The sequence below is a fragment of the Struthio camelus genome, chromosome 6 (assembly GCF_040807025.1).
Source record: "Struthio camelus isolate bStrCam1 chromosome 6, bStrCam1.hap1, whole genome shotgun sequence".
Lineage (NCBI taxonomy): Eukaryota > Metazoa > Chordata > Aves > Struthioniformes > Struthionidae > Struthio > Struthio camelus.
The window spans coordinates 28,464,273-28,477,339 of record NC_090947.1 but is presented as its reverse complement, the minus strand read 5'-3'; the positions used below and the strand labels follow the sequence as shown (position 1 = coordinate 28,477,339).

Here is a 13,067-nt window from a genome sequence, read left to right as displayed (position 1 = left end):
GCGGGCCATGTCCCAGGAAAGGTGCTGGGGTGTCTAGGGAGCCTCTGTCCCCAGCGCCCCCCGGGGAGCCTGGACCGGAGCCCAGGAGCGGGTCGGGGCGGGCTGGGGGTCCCAGTGCGCAGCCTCCCGCTGGGTGAGAGCCCCCGTGGGCCTCCGGTTCCCGCGGCCGGTGCTGCCGGCTCCCTCGGGAGCGCGGAGCCGGCGGCGCGACCTTAATCCGGGCTGACCTTGGCAGGCGGCGGCTCCGGGGCGCGGGGGGCCGGGGCGGGGGCCGGGGCGGGCTCGCCGCCGTGCCCGTGCCCGTGCCCGTGCCCGTGCCAAGGGGCGGGCAGCCCCGGCCGCGAGCGGCCGCAGTCGGCGGAGCAGCGGGAGCGCGGCCGGCGCGGCGCGGCACCGGAGAGCCGGTACGGGGCTGGGCACGGGCCGCCCGCCGGGGACGCAGGCGTCCGGCCGGGGCAGAGGGGCGGGGGGCGGGCTGAGCCCCCCCGGGCTCGGGCAGCACCTCTCGGGGGCGGCTGCACGGCGCTGGGGGCGGCGGGGGCGGGGGGAAGAGGTGCCGGGCTGTTTGTCACCTTCGGTTTCAGGTGCCCCCCCCCACGCCGGGTCTGCGCTGCCCTCCCGGAGCCCCCCGTGCCCCCCGGGGCTTCGCTGGCTCAGCGGGGCGGGCTCCCTCCGCGGGTGCCGGGGGGCGCCCCACGTCTCGCAGCCCGGGCCAGCCTCCCGGCTGCGCTCTTCCCGCCGCCGTGCCGGGGCAGCGGGGCGCAGCAGAGCCCCCAGGCACGGCAGCCTGTGCACGGAGCGGGACGGCGGGGGTGGCAGGGGTGTCCGGGGGGGGGGGGACCGTCCCTCCCTGCTCGGGCACAAACACCCCCACGGTGACATTTAGCTCTCCTGGGTGACTCTGCGCTGGAGCGGCTGGGGAGCACTCCAACCCGCCGTCCCTCCGGCGCTGCTGGGGGACCGTTACCTCCGGCGGCGAGGGGTGACACGGCGGGCACGACTCCCTGCAGCCCCCCGTGCTGGGGCCATTTGGCGTGCGTGTGCTGCGGCCCAGAGCTCGTTGGGGGCCACAGGCTGTGTCGGGGGCCCTGCCGGTCCCTGGCAGGAGCCAGCGCCTCCGCAGAAACCCTCAGGTCAGGTTTCCAGCAGGAAGGCTCTGGCTCGAGCCCCTGGCTCCCATCCCGCTCTCCTCACAGCCTAAGTGCACTTCAAGTTGGGGCTCTCCAGGGCCGGCGGCGGTCTGTGCTGAGGGACGGGTCCATGCCGGACTCAGGGCATCACTCACCTGCTGGGGAGAACTGAACGGCCACAGCCCCGAGTCCGTGCTTGCAGCATCTTCCCCGCGGCGGAGAAGCTGCTGCCTCTTCGCTGTGGGCATGGGGAAGCCAAAGCTCCCACGGCTGCGGCAGGGCTTGGACACCGCTGGGCTATGTCTGGAGCCTGGTCTGCCTGGAGGTTTGGCTGGTGCTGGGGGAGAGTCAATTTAGCTCCAAAATCTCAGCTCTGGTTCTGGCCACGAGGCCAAGGTGGTGGATGACAGCAGGGCAGCAGCAGCATGGCCGGGGGGCTGCAAACAGCCCCCTTGCACGCTGCCACCTTGCACACATGTGCAGCAGGGTGCACAGAGGACAACCCCTGTGCTGGCACTGAGCCCCTCACGGCCTTTCTGCTCCTGCCCGGGGGGAATGGTCGATTCCTGTCCCACACCAGCATCTCTCCCTGCTCCTCCAGCCTCACCTAGGCCCCGGCTCCTTCTGCGTCCACCGAGGCCTCCTGGAAACATCCCGGGCCTGGGATGGGTGGGTGTGTAGGAGCTGCTCCCAGCTCCTTCCCTTTGGCTGCTGCTCACAGCGGGTGCCTGGAGCCGTGGACCTGCAAAGTGGCCCTGCCAGGCGGGGTGCTGTGAGGAGGCGAGGGGGTGCTGGCAGATGGGTGTCCAGGCTTGTCTCCCCCCAGTTCTCTGCAGGTCTTGGGGTGCAGGGGGGGCTGAGAGTGTGCTGGGGGGTGGCACGAGCTGGAGAGCAGGCAGAGCGTCCTTGCCCACCTCCAGGGCACTTTTGGAGCTGTGCAAGCCAGCATCAGAGCATCCACTGTGCGGGGCCTAAGAGGAGTGCGGTGCCAGTCCCCCCTCATTTGTGGGTGCGGGTGCCCCAAGGCACCAGTGGGGAGCTGCTGCCAGCCCTGTGCCTAACACATTAGGACCAGGGAGGGAAACGCAAGCACTTAAGTGAGTTTGGCAGCCCGGAGCGGGGCCTTGCTGCCGGCATGCGCAGTGCTTGTGGTCTGACCCCTGCGAGAGGGGCTGGTTCTGGGAACCACCAGCCCCAGCGCTGGACACTGCCAGGAAAGAGCTCGGTGGAGGTGGGGGAGCAGGCACAGCCCCTGCACGATGCGTGTCCCTTGCACGGTGCGTGGCACAAGGGGAGCTGTGTGGGAGAGGAAGGCAGGGGCAGAGCCCAGGGAGTGGGGTGCCAGCCCCAGGCAAGGGCTCCTGGCACGTCCGCATCGGTGCAAGCCCAGAGGGCGCAAGGTGAGCCTGGCAGCCCCGTGACACCCGCAGTGCGATGCGCACACTGCAGCCGGCATGCACGCTGCGCCACGCACAGCACGCTGCACTGCCTGCCCTGCCACAGGCCACCGCACGCGCGCTCGGCGGGTCTCGCGCTGTGGCGTGGAGGCGCCCCGCACACGTGCACCGCCTTGCACGAGGCACGCGTGCTGCAGCACACGCCACAACGTGCTCACCACTGCTTGGCACCCGTCCCCCCAAACCCCACCCTGGGGCACCACTCACACGGTTCCTGCGCAGCCTGTTCCCACCGTGTCCCTGCTGTCACCTCTTGCCCAGCCTAGTCCGGTGCTGCATGGGGTGCAGGTCAGCAGCCCTCTCCCTGCAGGGCCCCCTGCACCCTCCTTGCTGTGGTGCAATGGGTGCTCAGGGTGCAAGGGAGGGCTGGGCACAGGGGTGGCAAGACGGCTCCCAAAGGCAGAGGCACCCTTAGAAGTCAGGGTGACACGGGAACAGCCCGTCCCCAGGGCCAAGCAGGCCGGGAAGGACAGGGAAGAGGCCCTCACTGCTCTGTGACACAGATGTGCCTGTGCCTTCAGCAACGGGTGAAGTCCCTAAAGGTCTGCAGGGGCGAGACAAGTGCTGGGGGCTGCTATCCTTGAGCCTGGCATCTGCCCCCAGGAAGTGGGACCGCGGCTCTGCCCGGTGCTGTGCCTTCCCCAGGACTGTATTGGGGGGATCTGCCCTGCCCCGGTGGGGCCTGTCCCCGTGCCATGCAGGGGACGGCCACTTGCCTGGCCCCTGAACCCGCGAGGGGCAGCTGTCGGGGCTGGCAGCCCAGCTCAGCAGCTGCCTGCGCACTGACGGCACCGGCTATTCCCAGCCCCGCACTGGCAGCACCTGTGCTGAGTCAGGGGCCGGGGACACGGATGGCACCCCCGGGCCCTGCACGGGGCCCTATGCCCCGACGGCTGGCCGTGGTGGGGGTCTCCCCTCTTGCACACAAATCACAGCCCCACCAGTTGCAGCACGCAGTCCTCAAGGGCTGGCGACCAGCTCTAACGCTCCAGGTGACGGGCAAATCCAGCAATTTATTGTCGGTCTAATTAAAGTCCTTGCAGCCTAATGAAAGACTTCTTATTAGTTCAGTTACAATGATAGCGACGTTTACAGTCCCATTTACCCACTTATCACAGCTCATTCCTCGTAATGCTGCCGCTAATGCTGTTGCACCGGAGTCACCCCTCCGTGGTCCCGGGAGCCCTGGGGTGCTGGTGTTCCCCAGGAGATGGGGGTCGCGGTGAGCCCTCAGCACCCCCAGGCCTTCGCCGGAGGTGCGCGGTGCTGCTGCCGCTGGTTTCTTCCTCCTCACACCTGTGGCTGCCGGGGACGGGGCGGGGGGGTCATTCTTGCATGCCGCTTCCTTGCTCTTACTGCCTCGGCTCTCCGTTACCTCCAAATTTACTGGCTATGGGACGTTTCCGATATGGTATAGGCTTGTTCTTTGCTCTCCTTGGTGCTCCTTAAAGTGGTTTTACCCATCTGCCAAGGCTGCCTTTCCCTAGAGAGCAGCGAGCATCCGCTGGCAAGTCCTTCCTAGCAGCGGGGCTCCGGTACCCTCCTGGGTTGTGCTTTGGGGGACTGCTCTTACAAGCCCTTGTTTTTCTCCCACACCTTTCAAGGTCTGATTTCCCGATAATGCAATTAATATTTTATTAGCACAGCAAGACGAACTCGACGCTTTATGAAAGCAGTGACCCAGCAGGCGGCACGCACAGATGTGCTCGCACACGCAGCCATTGCACACACCGCACACGCGTGTTGGAGGCAGAGCCTGCTCCCCGGCGGCCCCTGGGTGCAGTGGGGCAGCCTGGCCCCGCTCACCCCAGCCGCTGTCTCTGTTCCCTCTCCAGGCGCTGCGGCAGCGCGGAGGAGGCTGAGCCATGGCATCGCTGCTGTGCAACGCCCGTGAGTGTCCGGCAAAGGGGAGGAGTGGTGGCTGGGCCGGGCATGGGTGCCCAGGGTCCTGGGCGATCCTGATTTACAGCAGGTGCAAATCTGACCCTTGGTCCTCTTGGGTGGGTGGGACTCACCTCCCTGTGCCTGGGGGGCTCCCCTACCTTGCTGTGGCCGCCGGGATCAGGACTGGCAGGGCCAAGGGTGGATGTGCAGGCTCTGAAGAGTTGATGGGGAGTTACCTTCTGCCCCTCTTGTATCTTGGGGTCTGTTCCGCCTTCATCCCAAATCGAGGGCTCATGCAGGGTCCCAGGAGCTGGAGAGAGCCAGGAGCAGGGCACAGTGCCCCAGTGATGCATCCTCCTCTGCCCCCAGGCATCCAGCTTACAGAGACGCTGGAGCAGATGCAGCAAGGGACACTGATGCGCAAAGTCAAGTCCAAGAGCTGGAAGAAGCAGCGCTATTTCAAGCTGCAGGAGGACTGCATGACCATCTGGTACCAGTCCAAGAAGACAGGAAAAATTGAATCCGCCTGTGAGTACTGGCTGCTGTGTGCTACCCACAGGGCCATCAGTAGTATTCAGAGTGAACAGGGGTGTTACTGTGTGGATTCTTGGATGCATACTTGTGAGGGGTTCTGGGGCATTCAAATAAGGGTGTGTGTGTGTGTGTGTGTGTGTGTGTGTGTGTGTGTGTGTGTGTGTGTGTGTGTGTGTGTGTGTGTGTGTGTGTGTAGGCCGTCCTCACCCACACCTCTCCCTGAAGCACGCTGCTTCCCGGCAGGACCTATGGGCCACAGGGCTGAAAAAAGATTGTTGCTGGACACAAAGCAAAGGCCTGCTACCAGAAGGGTGGGCAAACGGATGGAGGCGTGGATGAATGAGTGGGTGGATGGAGGGATGGATGGAAGGAGGGATGGACGGATGGAAGGACAGCAGTCTGTGGGCAGTGCCCCTTGCCCTGCAGTCCTTGTTCCCCCTAGACAGACCTCCCCTCCCTCAGTCTCCATCAGCGATGTTGAGACGGTGCGGGAAGGACACCAGTCAGAGGTGCTGCAGAGCCTGGCCGAGGAGTTCCCCCCTGAGCGCTGCTTCACCATCGTCTTTTATGGCCGCCGGGGCAACCTGGATCTCATCGCCAGCTCAGCCGAGGAGGCGCAGTGCTGGATCCAGGGCCTGCGCCAGCTCATTCAGGTGGCCACCAGCATGGACCAGAGGGAGAAGATAGACCAATATCCTTCCAATGGGCACCACTCTGGCCACTCTCTCCAATTCCTGCCCTCCCTACCTGGTCCTGCCTCCATCTCCTGCCACCCCCTAGGCCCTGCATCTCCAGCCCCAGTGTGTGCTTGGCTCCTCTGGGTCTCACCCTCTGCACCGTGGTGTGGAGAGCCACAGCAAAAGGAAAAGAGGCCCTTTGATGTTCCCCAGCTCCTTCTGTCTCAGCCCCCAAGGTCCTTTTCCTTAGCATCTGCCCCGGGGCCTTGCACATGGATTCGTGACTGGTTTCAGAAGGCTGACAAGAATAAGGATGGGCGCATGAACTTCAAGGAGGTGCAGCACCTCCTGAAGATGATGAACGTGGACATGAATGAGGACCACGCCCTGCGGCTCTTCCAGGTAAGCATGAAGGAGAAGGGCTAGAAGGCTGCAGCAGGCTGTACAACCCCTCTTCCCTGCAGAAGTATGAGATCACTTTCTTCCACCCACCCATCCATCCACCTATGCATCAACCCGCCCGGCCATCAACCCACCCATACATCCTTCTGCCCACCCATACATTTATTTGTCTAGCTAACTACCTGTTTTTCTGTCCACCCAGCCAAAGTCATCTGTTCATTCATCTGTCAACCCAACCAAACAGGCAGCTGCCTATCCGTCCATCCAGCCATCCATCCATTCCTCAATTCATCCATCTGTTTATCAAATTTTCCATCCATCCTTCCATCCATCTGTCCATTTATGTGTCCACCCATCCAGCCCTCCACCTGCCTTTGCATCCAGGGATCCATCCATCTTTTTATCCATCAGTCAGTGTCTACCACTGCTGCTGGGTCTCCGTGCCCTCTGCTGGGGAGCAGAGAAGACATGCTGCAGAGGGGGTGGGCAAAGCCCACTGTGTCCCCGCAGAGAGGCCAGGGTGCCCTGCATTGCCCTGGCAGGGTGCTGAGTGAGTTCCTGTGCAGGCTGCCGACAAGTCAGAGTCGGGGACGCTGGAAGGGGAGGAGTTCGTGCTCTTCTACAAGGCTCTCACACAGCGTGAGGAGGTGCTGAGCCTCTTCCAGGACTTCTCGGAGGATGGGAAGAAATTGACGCTTCTGGAGCTGGTGGATTTCCTGCAGCAGGAGCAGCTGGAGGATGAGGGCACGGAGGAGCTCGCCATGGAGCTCATTGACAAGTATGAGCCATCGGAGACAGGTGAGAGACAGCTCCTGGGCCCGCAGGCCCTGCTGGTACCCAGTGTGCCAGGCCATGGGCATCCCTGCCCAGAAAAGGGCTGTAATTTGCTCTTGGGAAAGGAGAGGGCTAAGAGACCTGCAGCCCTGGGGTGGGCTAGTGAGCACAGGGATAGGGCTCACCACTGTCCTGGGTGTGAATTGGGTGTGATTCCCCTTTCTTTGGTCCATTCCTGTGGGACAGGTTGGCCAGACCTGGGCTGCCTCGTGCAGAGCCAGCTGGGGCCTCCCAGCAGCCCTGGGGTGCCACGCTCGGGATCTGGGCACCATTGCCCACCCTCCTACGACTGCTCCCCTGGGCACCCCTGTCTCCCCTTGTGCCCCCAGCCTGCCTCCTGCAGCAGCTGTGCCTACGGGGCCCAGGACGCCAGGAGCCACCAGCAGCCACCAGCAGCCCTGTTTGCCCCAACTCTGTCCCTCGGGTCCCTGGCAGTCGGTGAACTCCCCGTCTGTCTCCAGCCAGGGCTCGCCATGTGCTGAGTGCTGATGGGTTCCTCATGTACCTCTGCTCCCCGGAGGGCTCCATCTTCAACCCTCGGCATCAGGCGCTTTGGCAGGACATGACCCAGCCGCTCTGCCACTATTTCATCTCCTCCTCTCACAACACCTACCTGATAGAGGACCAGATCCGGGGCCAGAGCAGCATTGAGGGCTACATCAGGTAAAGGGTTGTTCCCTCCCTGCTGCCCTCCCAGAAAGCCTCCTGCCCCATTGCCATGCCCCAGATAGCTCAGTGGGGAAAATCTAGCAAAGGGAGATACTTCCTTTGGCTAGGAGCTGACCTTGGGCCTTGGGCACCCAGGAGCACCCCTCCACAACGTAGCACCCCTGGACGCAGCACTCCCACCAAGGGAGTCCCTTTAGGGGACACCCAGCCCAGCTCTTCCTGCCCCACATACATCAGCATCTGCCCCCAGCAGTTGTCCCCTGTCCCCAGGACTGGCATGGTCCCTGTGGGAGGTGACACCTGCAGCCAGAGGGGGGATGCCAGGGACCCAGTGCCCTGTCCGGGCATGGGGTACCAGGGCTGCCTGCCCACCTGTAGGGCTCTGAAACGGGGCTGCCGCTGCCTGGAGGTGGATTGCTGGGACGGGCCGAACGGGGAGCCCATAGTGTACCATGGCCACACGTTCACCTCCAAGATCCCCTTCCAGGAGGTGGTGAGCACCCTGGGCAAATACGCCTTCCAGGTAGGGCACCCCTTCTCTGGGTGCTGGGGGCCCATGGTGGGGGGGGGTAAGCCATGGCTGTGGTTAGGGGCAGCGATGAGTCTCTGGAGGGGAGGAGGGCTGCAGCAGGGCTGCCCCACGGAGGGGAAAGGAGGGTGGCTGTGGCCTTTCCCTGGGGTAGCACTGTGGGGACTGACCCACAGCCTTGCGCCGTGCCGTGCCAGGGGCCAGGGGTGCATGTGGGCACGGTCTGCTGGGGGTACCAGGGTTAGATGGAGGCTGGGAGACTCTGGGGGGTGGGTCGAGGGGTGTGATAGGGGTGCTGTGGTGGATGGGGGGGGGGTGTCAAGGTCTCAGGAGATGCCAGGCTCTTCCCTGGCATTGACCATGCCTGCGCAATCCCTTGTGAGTGCTTGCAGCTCTGCCCAACTTCAGTGAAGCTGATCTCCAGCTCCTGTCTGTGCACCTGGGCTGTGCAGTGCTTCAGAGCTCACCCCAGAGATGGCTGCGCTCACCCTGCCCCCTATCCTGGCACCGGGGGCCCAATAATGGGTAGCGGGGGCCTGTGGGGCTCTGCAGTCCCTCCAGCTAGAGGGGAGCAGCCCCACATCCCTGTGCCTCCTGAGCTTCCCCCCTTGCACATCGCTCCCCAGGCCTCAGACTACCCGGTTATCCTGTCGCTGGAGAACCACTGCAGTGTAGAGCAGCAGGATGTCCTGGCCCAGCAGCTCAAGGCCATCCTGGGGGAGCAGCTCCTCACCGCCACCACTGATGGACGCGTCCCCACCCAGCTCCCATCCCCAGAGGTAGGTGCAGAGCACGGCCATGCTGGGCATCGCTGTCCTGGATGGGAGTGGGACGAGGAAGAGCCCCTGCTGCCCCCTCACCCACTGATCAGGTCCTACTCCAATATCTCCCTCCTGGGAACAGGAGTCCAGGGACTTCCAAGCAAAGAGGAAAGGCTTTTTCCGCCCCAGCATCCTGCTGTACTGGAGGAGCATCCTGCTGTACTGGAGGAGCAGAGAGGCACACAGGGGCCTCGGGGACATCATGTACTCATATGATGCCCAGAGCTGTCCCCAAGGTTGTCTTTCTGGGCCTTGCAGAGCCAGATGGACAGAATGGGGTGGGAGCCTCCTCGCCCCAGGCTGTGGCACCTCCGACCAGGTGACAGACGTGCCTGTGTGGCCTCACCTATCCCCTCCTGGATGCTGAAGAGAAGCTGGTGGTGCTAGCCCCAGGCAGTGTGGGGCCCCAGGGGACAGCGAGCCCTGTGCTGGTGAGGGGAGCCTGGCACCTCAGGGTCCTTGCATGAGGCCACCTCTCCATCCCCAACGCCATAGGAGCTGAAGCACAAGATCCTGCTAAAGGGGAAGAAGATCGGGCGGCTGGAGGACACGCTGAACGGGCTGGGGGATGAGGCACCTGAAGTGTCTGACGAGGACAATGGGGCAGAGGCAGAGGAGGAGAAGCGGAGGGTGAAGGTGCGTGGCCGAGGCTGGGAACCAGCTGGGAGTGCTGAATGCCCTGGACATGGCTGCGGGTTGCGGTGATGTCCTGGCACCGAGGGGAAAGGCAGTGATCATAGGAGACATCACCAGGTGGGGGGGCTTCCCTTTCTGCTCCTGGCCATGCCAGCCCTGTCTTCGCACAGCATCCCTGTGGCAGCACCATACATGGCATCCCCAGCTCACTCTGTTCCTGTGGGGGCTATCAAAAGGCCACCCATGGCAGGGGACACAAGGGGCTCTGCTGCCACCCCAGCCTCCCCTGTGGCCTCTCTTGGCCAGCTGGGGCTGCCCTACGGCCCGAGGCTGGCAAAGCCCCCATCCCAGGTGAGCGCTAGAAGACGGTGCTGCCATCAGCGGGACCCGATGTGGCTCTATCTTGCAGAAGGACAGGGAGAGTCTGTCTCAGGCATTGTCCGACTGTGTCGTCTACTGCAAGAGCGTGTCTTTCCGGGGCTTCCAGGAGGCCCGCAATCATTCCCGGCCCTCCGAGATCTCCTCCTTCTCTGAAGCCAAGGCCAGGAAGCTCATCCGGGAGGCAGGTGAGGTGGAAGGGGCTTAGGCACGGGGGTGCAGACCAGGGCAGGCAGGCAGCTTCCTCAGGCGTAGGGCTGAAGTCCTTGGACACCAGGATCCCCTCCCTGTCTGGGAAAAGGGAAGGGGCTTAGGGCAGCAGGGCCATAAACGGGGTTGTTGGATCTGGCAGGCAAGAGGGGTTTAGTGGATTAGAAAGTGTGGTGGGACATCTGGGTTCCTTGGAGGGGAAAAGGAGGATAGTCAGTGCATGGATGAATGGGGCAATGGGTAGATGATGGTTGGATGGGTGGATGAACAGGTGGTTGGATGGATGAGTGGTTGGATGGATTGATGGGTAGAGAGTTAAGTAGGAGAATGGACAGTTGGATGGATGTGTGGCTGTGCTGCTGGGCAGCTCATGGTCTGAGTGGCTGTTCAAGCTGGGGAATAACTCTACAAGTGGCCCTTATGGTCCATCCCTAGGGAATGAGTTTGTCCGCCACAACGCCTGGCAGCTGACCCGCATCTACCCCAGCGGGATGCGGACTGACTCCTCCAACTACAGCCCCCAGGAGATGTGGAACGTGGGGTGCCAGATTGGTATGGCCGGGGGGTGTCAGGGCTGCAGGCTGAGGAGGTGTCTCCGGGTCCCATGCCAAGGGCACCATCAACCCCCATATCGCTGTCAGCTACACCCCAGGCTGGAGCCAGTCCTGGCTGCTGGCTCTTGCCCTGCCTTTGGGAACCCAAGGGTATGTGGGCATTGATGCATGGCCCTGCGTCTCTCTGGCCACAGGGACAGGCTATTTCTTATCCCCAAGGTAGTTCTTGCCCCCCCAGCTGCAGCAGAGCGCGGTGTCTAAAGGGCAGGCACTGGCGTGCTGGTGCCTGTGCCCTCCCAAGCTATTTCCCTGCCACGTTCCCCCAGTGGCCCTGAACTTCCAGACTGCCGGCGCAGAGATGGACCTCTATGATGGCCTCTTCAGCCAGAACGGCCACTGCGGCTACGTGCTCAAACCACCCTTCATGAGAGAGGAGGGGACTCTCTTCAACCCCAATGACCCCAGCAGCTGGGAGAGTCCTGGCCCCGTGACCCTGACGATCCAGGTATGGCACCAAGGGGAGACCCCAGGGAGTGAGGATGTGCCCAGACCACTACGCAGGTGTGCTGAGTCTTTGCCCAAATCTGGGGCTCTGGTGGTCCCACCGTTCTCGCTCCCAGTACCATGCTCTGCCACCGAAGCAGCTCTGGAGGCAGGGAGAGGGCAGCACTGGGCGTCCCAGACTGCGTCGTGTGCTCTATGCCTGGGCCAGGCAGTGTGCTGGAGCCGAGGAGCCTGCCAGCAGATCGGTTCGGCTGCTCCCCGGCTCACAGGGTCCCTATCCCCATGTGCAGGTAATCAGCGGGCAACAACTGCCCAAAGTTGCCAACAGCAAGGCTGAAGCCGTCATCGACCCTCTGGTGCGTGTAGAGATCCATGGGGTCCCCGCAGATCAGGCCCACCAGGAGACGAAGTACATTGAGAACAATGGTGAGCCCCACCACGGTATAGGGCTCGCTTTGCCTGGGGTGACCTGGCACTGCCCTGGCCCTGCCCTCCACTGCCCTCCCAGCACCTGCTCTCCCTTCCCAGGGTTTAACCCCCGCTGGGATGAGACGCTCCAGTTCCAGCTCCACGTGCCGGAGCTGGCCCTCGTCCGCTTCGTGGTGGAGGATTATGACAAGACATCCAGGAATGACTTTGTGGGCCAGTTCACTCTGGCCTTCGCCAACATCAAACCTGGTGAGCCATCATTGCCTGGTGGTGGGGAGGGGGCCGGGGCAGCACCGCAGGGGTGTTTGGGCTCAGCTGGGTGCTACAGAGCAGGGTGGGAGCCAGGGAGGGTGCAGGGCCAGCAGTGACCCAGAGCCTTACCGCCCTCCCCACAGGCTACCGCCACATCCATCTCCTCTCCAAGGACGGCACCAGCATCCCACCCTCTTCGCTCTTCGTCCACATCCGCATCACTGAGCCCCCTGGTCCCGAGCAGGAGTGAGCCCCTGGGGTGAGTGGGACCTGAATAGAAGCCATAGACCCAGCCTGGTTCTGGCCCAAGCGGCTGGGGCCCCGGAGCTGACCAGACCAGCCACCCTGCAGTCGATCCGTTTGTACTGACCCTCTGTGTCTTCGTTGCTGCTGTGCCCTGGTTCGCAGTGACCTCCAGGGGCTGGGAAAAGGCACCAAGCCTGGGACACTGCCTCCCACCCCCCTCCCTATGCGCTCATTCAGGGTCTGTGCTGGTGCAGCCCTCTGTGCTGCCCCCCCAGAGCTCATCCCAGCCCACAGATGCAGCTCAGCCACAGGGAAGAGGAGGAATGGTGCAGGACACCCTGGCTCTGCTGTACAGGCCTGTCCCCCTCAACCGGCAGAGCAAGGCTAATGCTGAATGAACCCCAGGTCAGGGCAGAGCTGGGAGCGGGGTCAGGCCTCACTGCCCCCCATACCATAAAGCCCACCCCTGCCCATACAATTCCCAGGGACTAACCCTTCACTGTCCTTTCTATCTAAACAATGTAATAAAGAGTCTTGTGACAAGCAGACTTGGGTCTGGGCAGCAGTTTTGGAGATGGACTTGGCCTGTGTGCATGCAGGGAACAGGGCTGGTGCACTCTCTTGTGCACAAGGGACACACGCACTTCCCTCTGCTTTGTGAGCCTGCTCCATGGCTCATGCTAGGCTCCAGGGCACCCAAGGGCATCAGGGCCTCCCTCCCTGCAGCCTTCAGCAGGGCAAGTCTACAGGGCGCAGCCTGGGAAGTGGTGGGAGTGCAGGGCTGGCTCAGTGGCACAGCACTCGCAGGAGGAAGTAGCAAGGCTAGAGGTTGCTGGACAGAGCGCCCTTTCCCCGCAGGCGCTAGGGCCTGCTTTGCCCTACTGAAGCATCCTGCCATGATGCGGCTGCTGCCCAGGGCGG

The 13,067-nt window shown here is 63.3% G+C and overlaps 1 protein-coding gene across 1 annotated transcript; it reads left to right on the top strand.

The window, feature by feature from the left end:
* Positions 1–339: 339 nt before the first annotated feature.
* Positions 340–12,693, top strand: PLCD4 (phospholipase C delta 4). Its single transcript, XM_068948909.1, has 16 exons — positions 340–404; positions 4,423–4,477; positions 4,841–4,999; positions 5,468–5,696; positions 5,955–6,084; positions 6,651–6,882; positions 7,380–7,581; positions 7,966–8,110; positions 8,743–8,895; positions 9,433–9,573; positions 9,983–10,139; positions 10,597–10,713; positions 11,042–11,220; positions 11,510–11,645; positions 11,748–11,897; positions 12,044–12,693. The coding sequence occupies exons 2-16, from the start codon at positions 4,453–4,455 to the stop codon at positions 12,148–12,150; spliced, it is 2,262 nt and encodes a 753-aa protein (XP_068805010.1). The 5' UTR covers positions 340–404; positions 4,423–4,452; the 3' UTR covers positions 12,151–12,693.
* Positions 12,694–13,067: the final 374 nt, after the last annotated feature.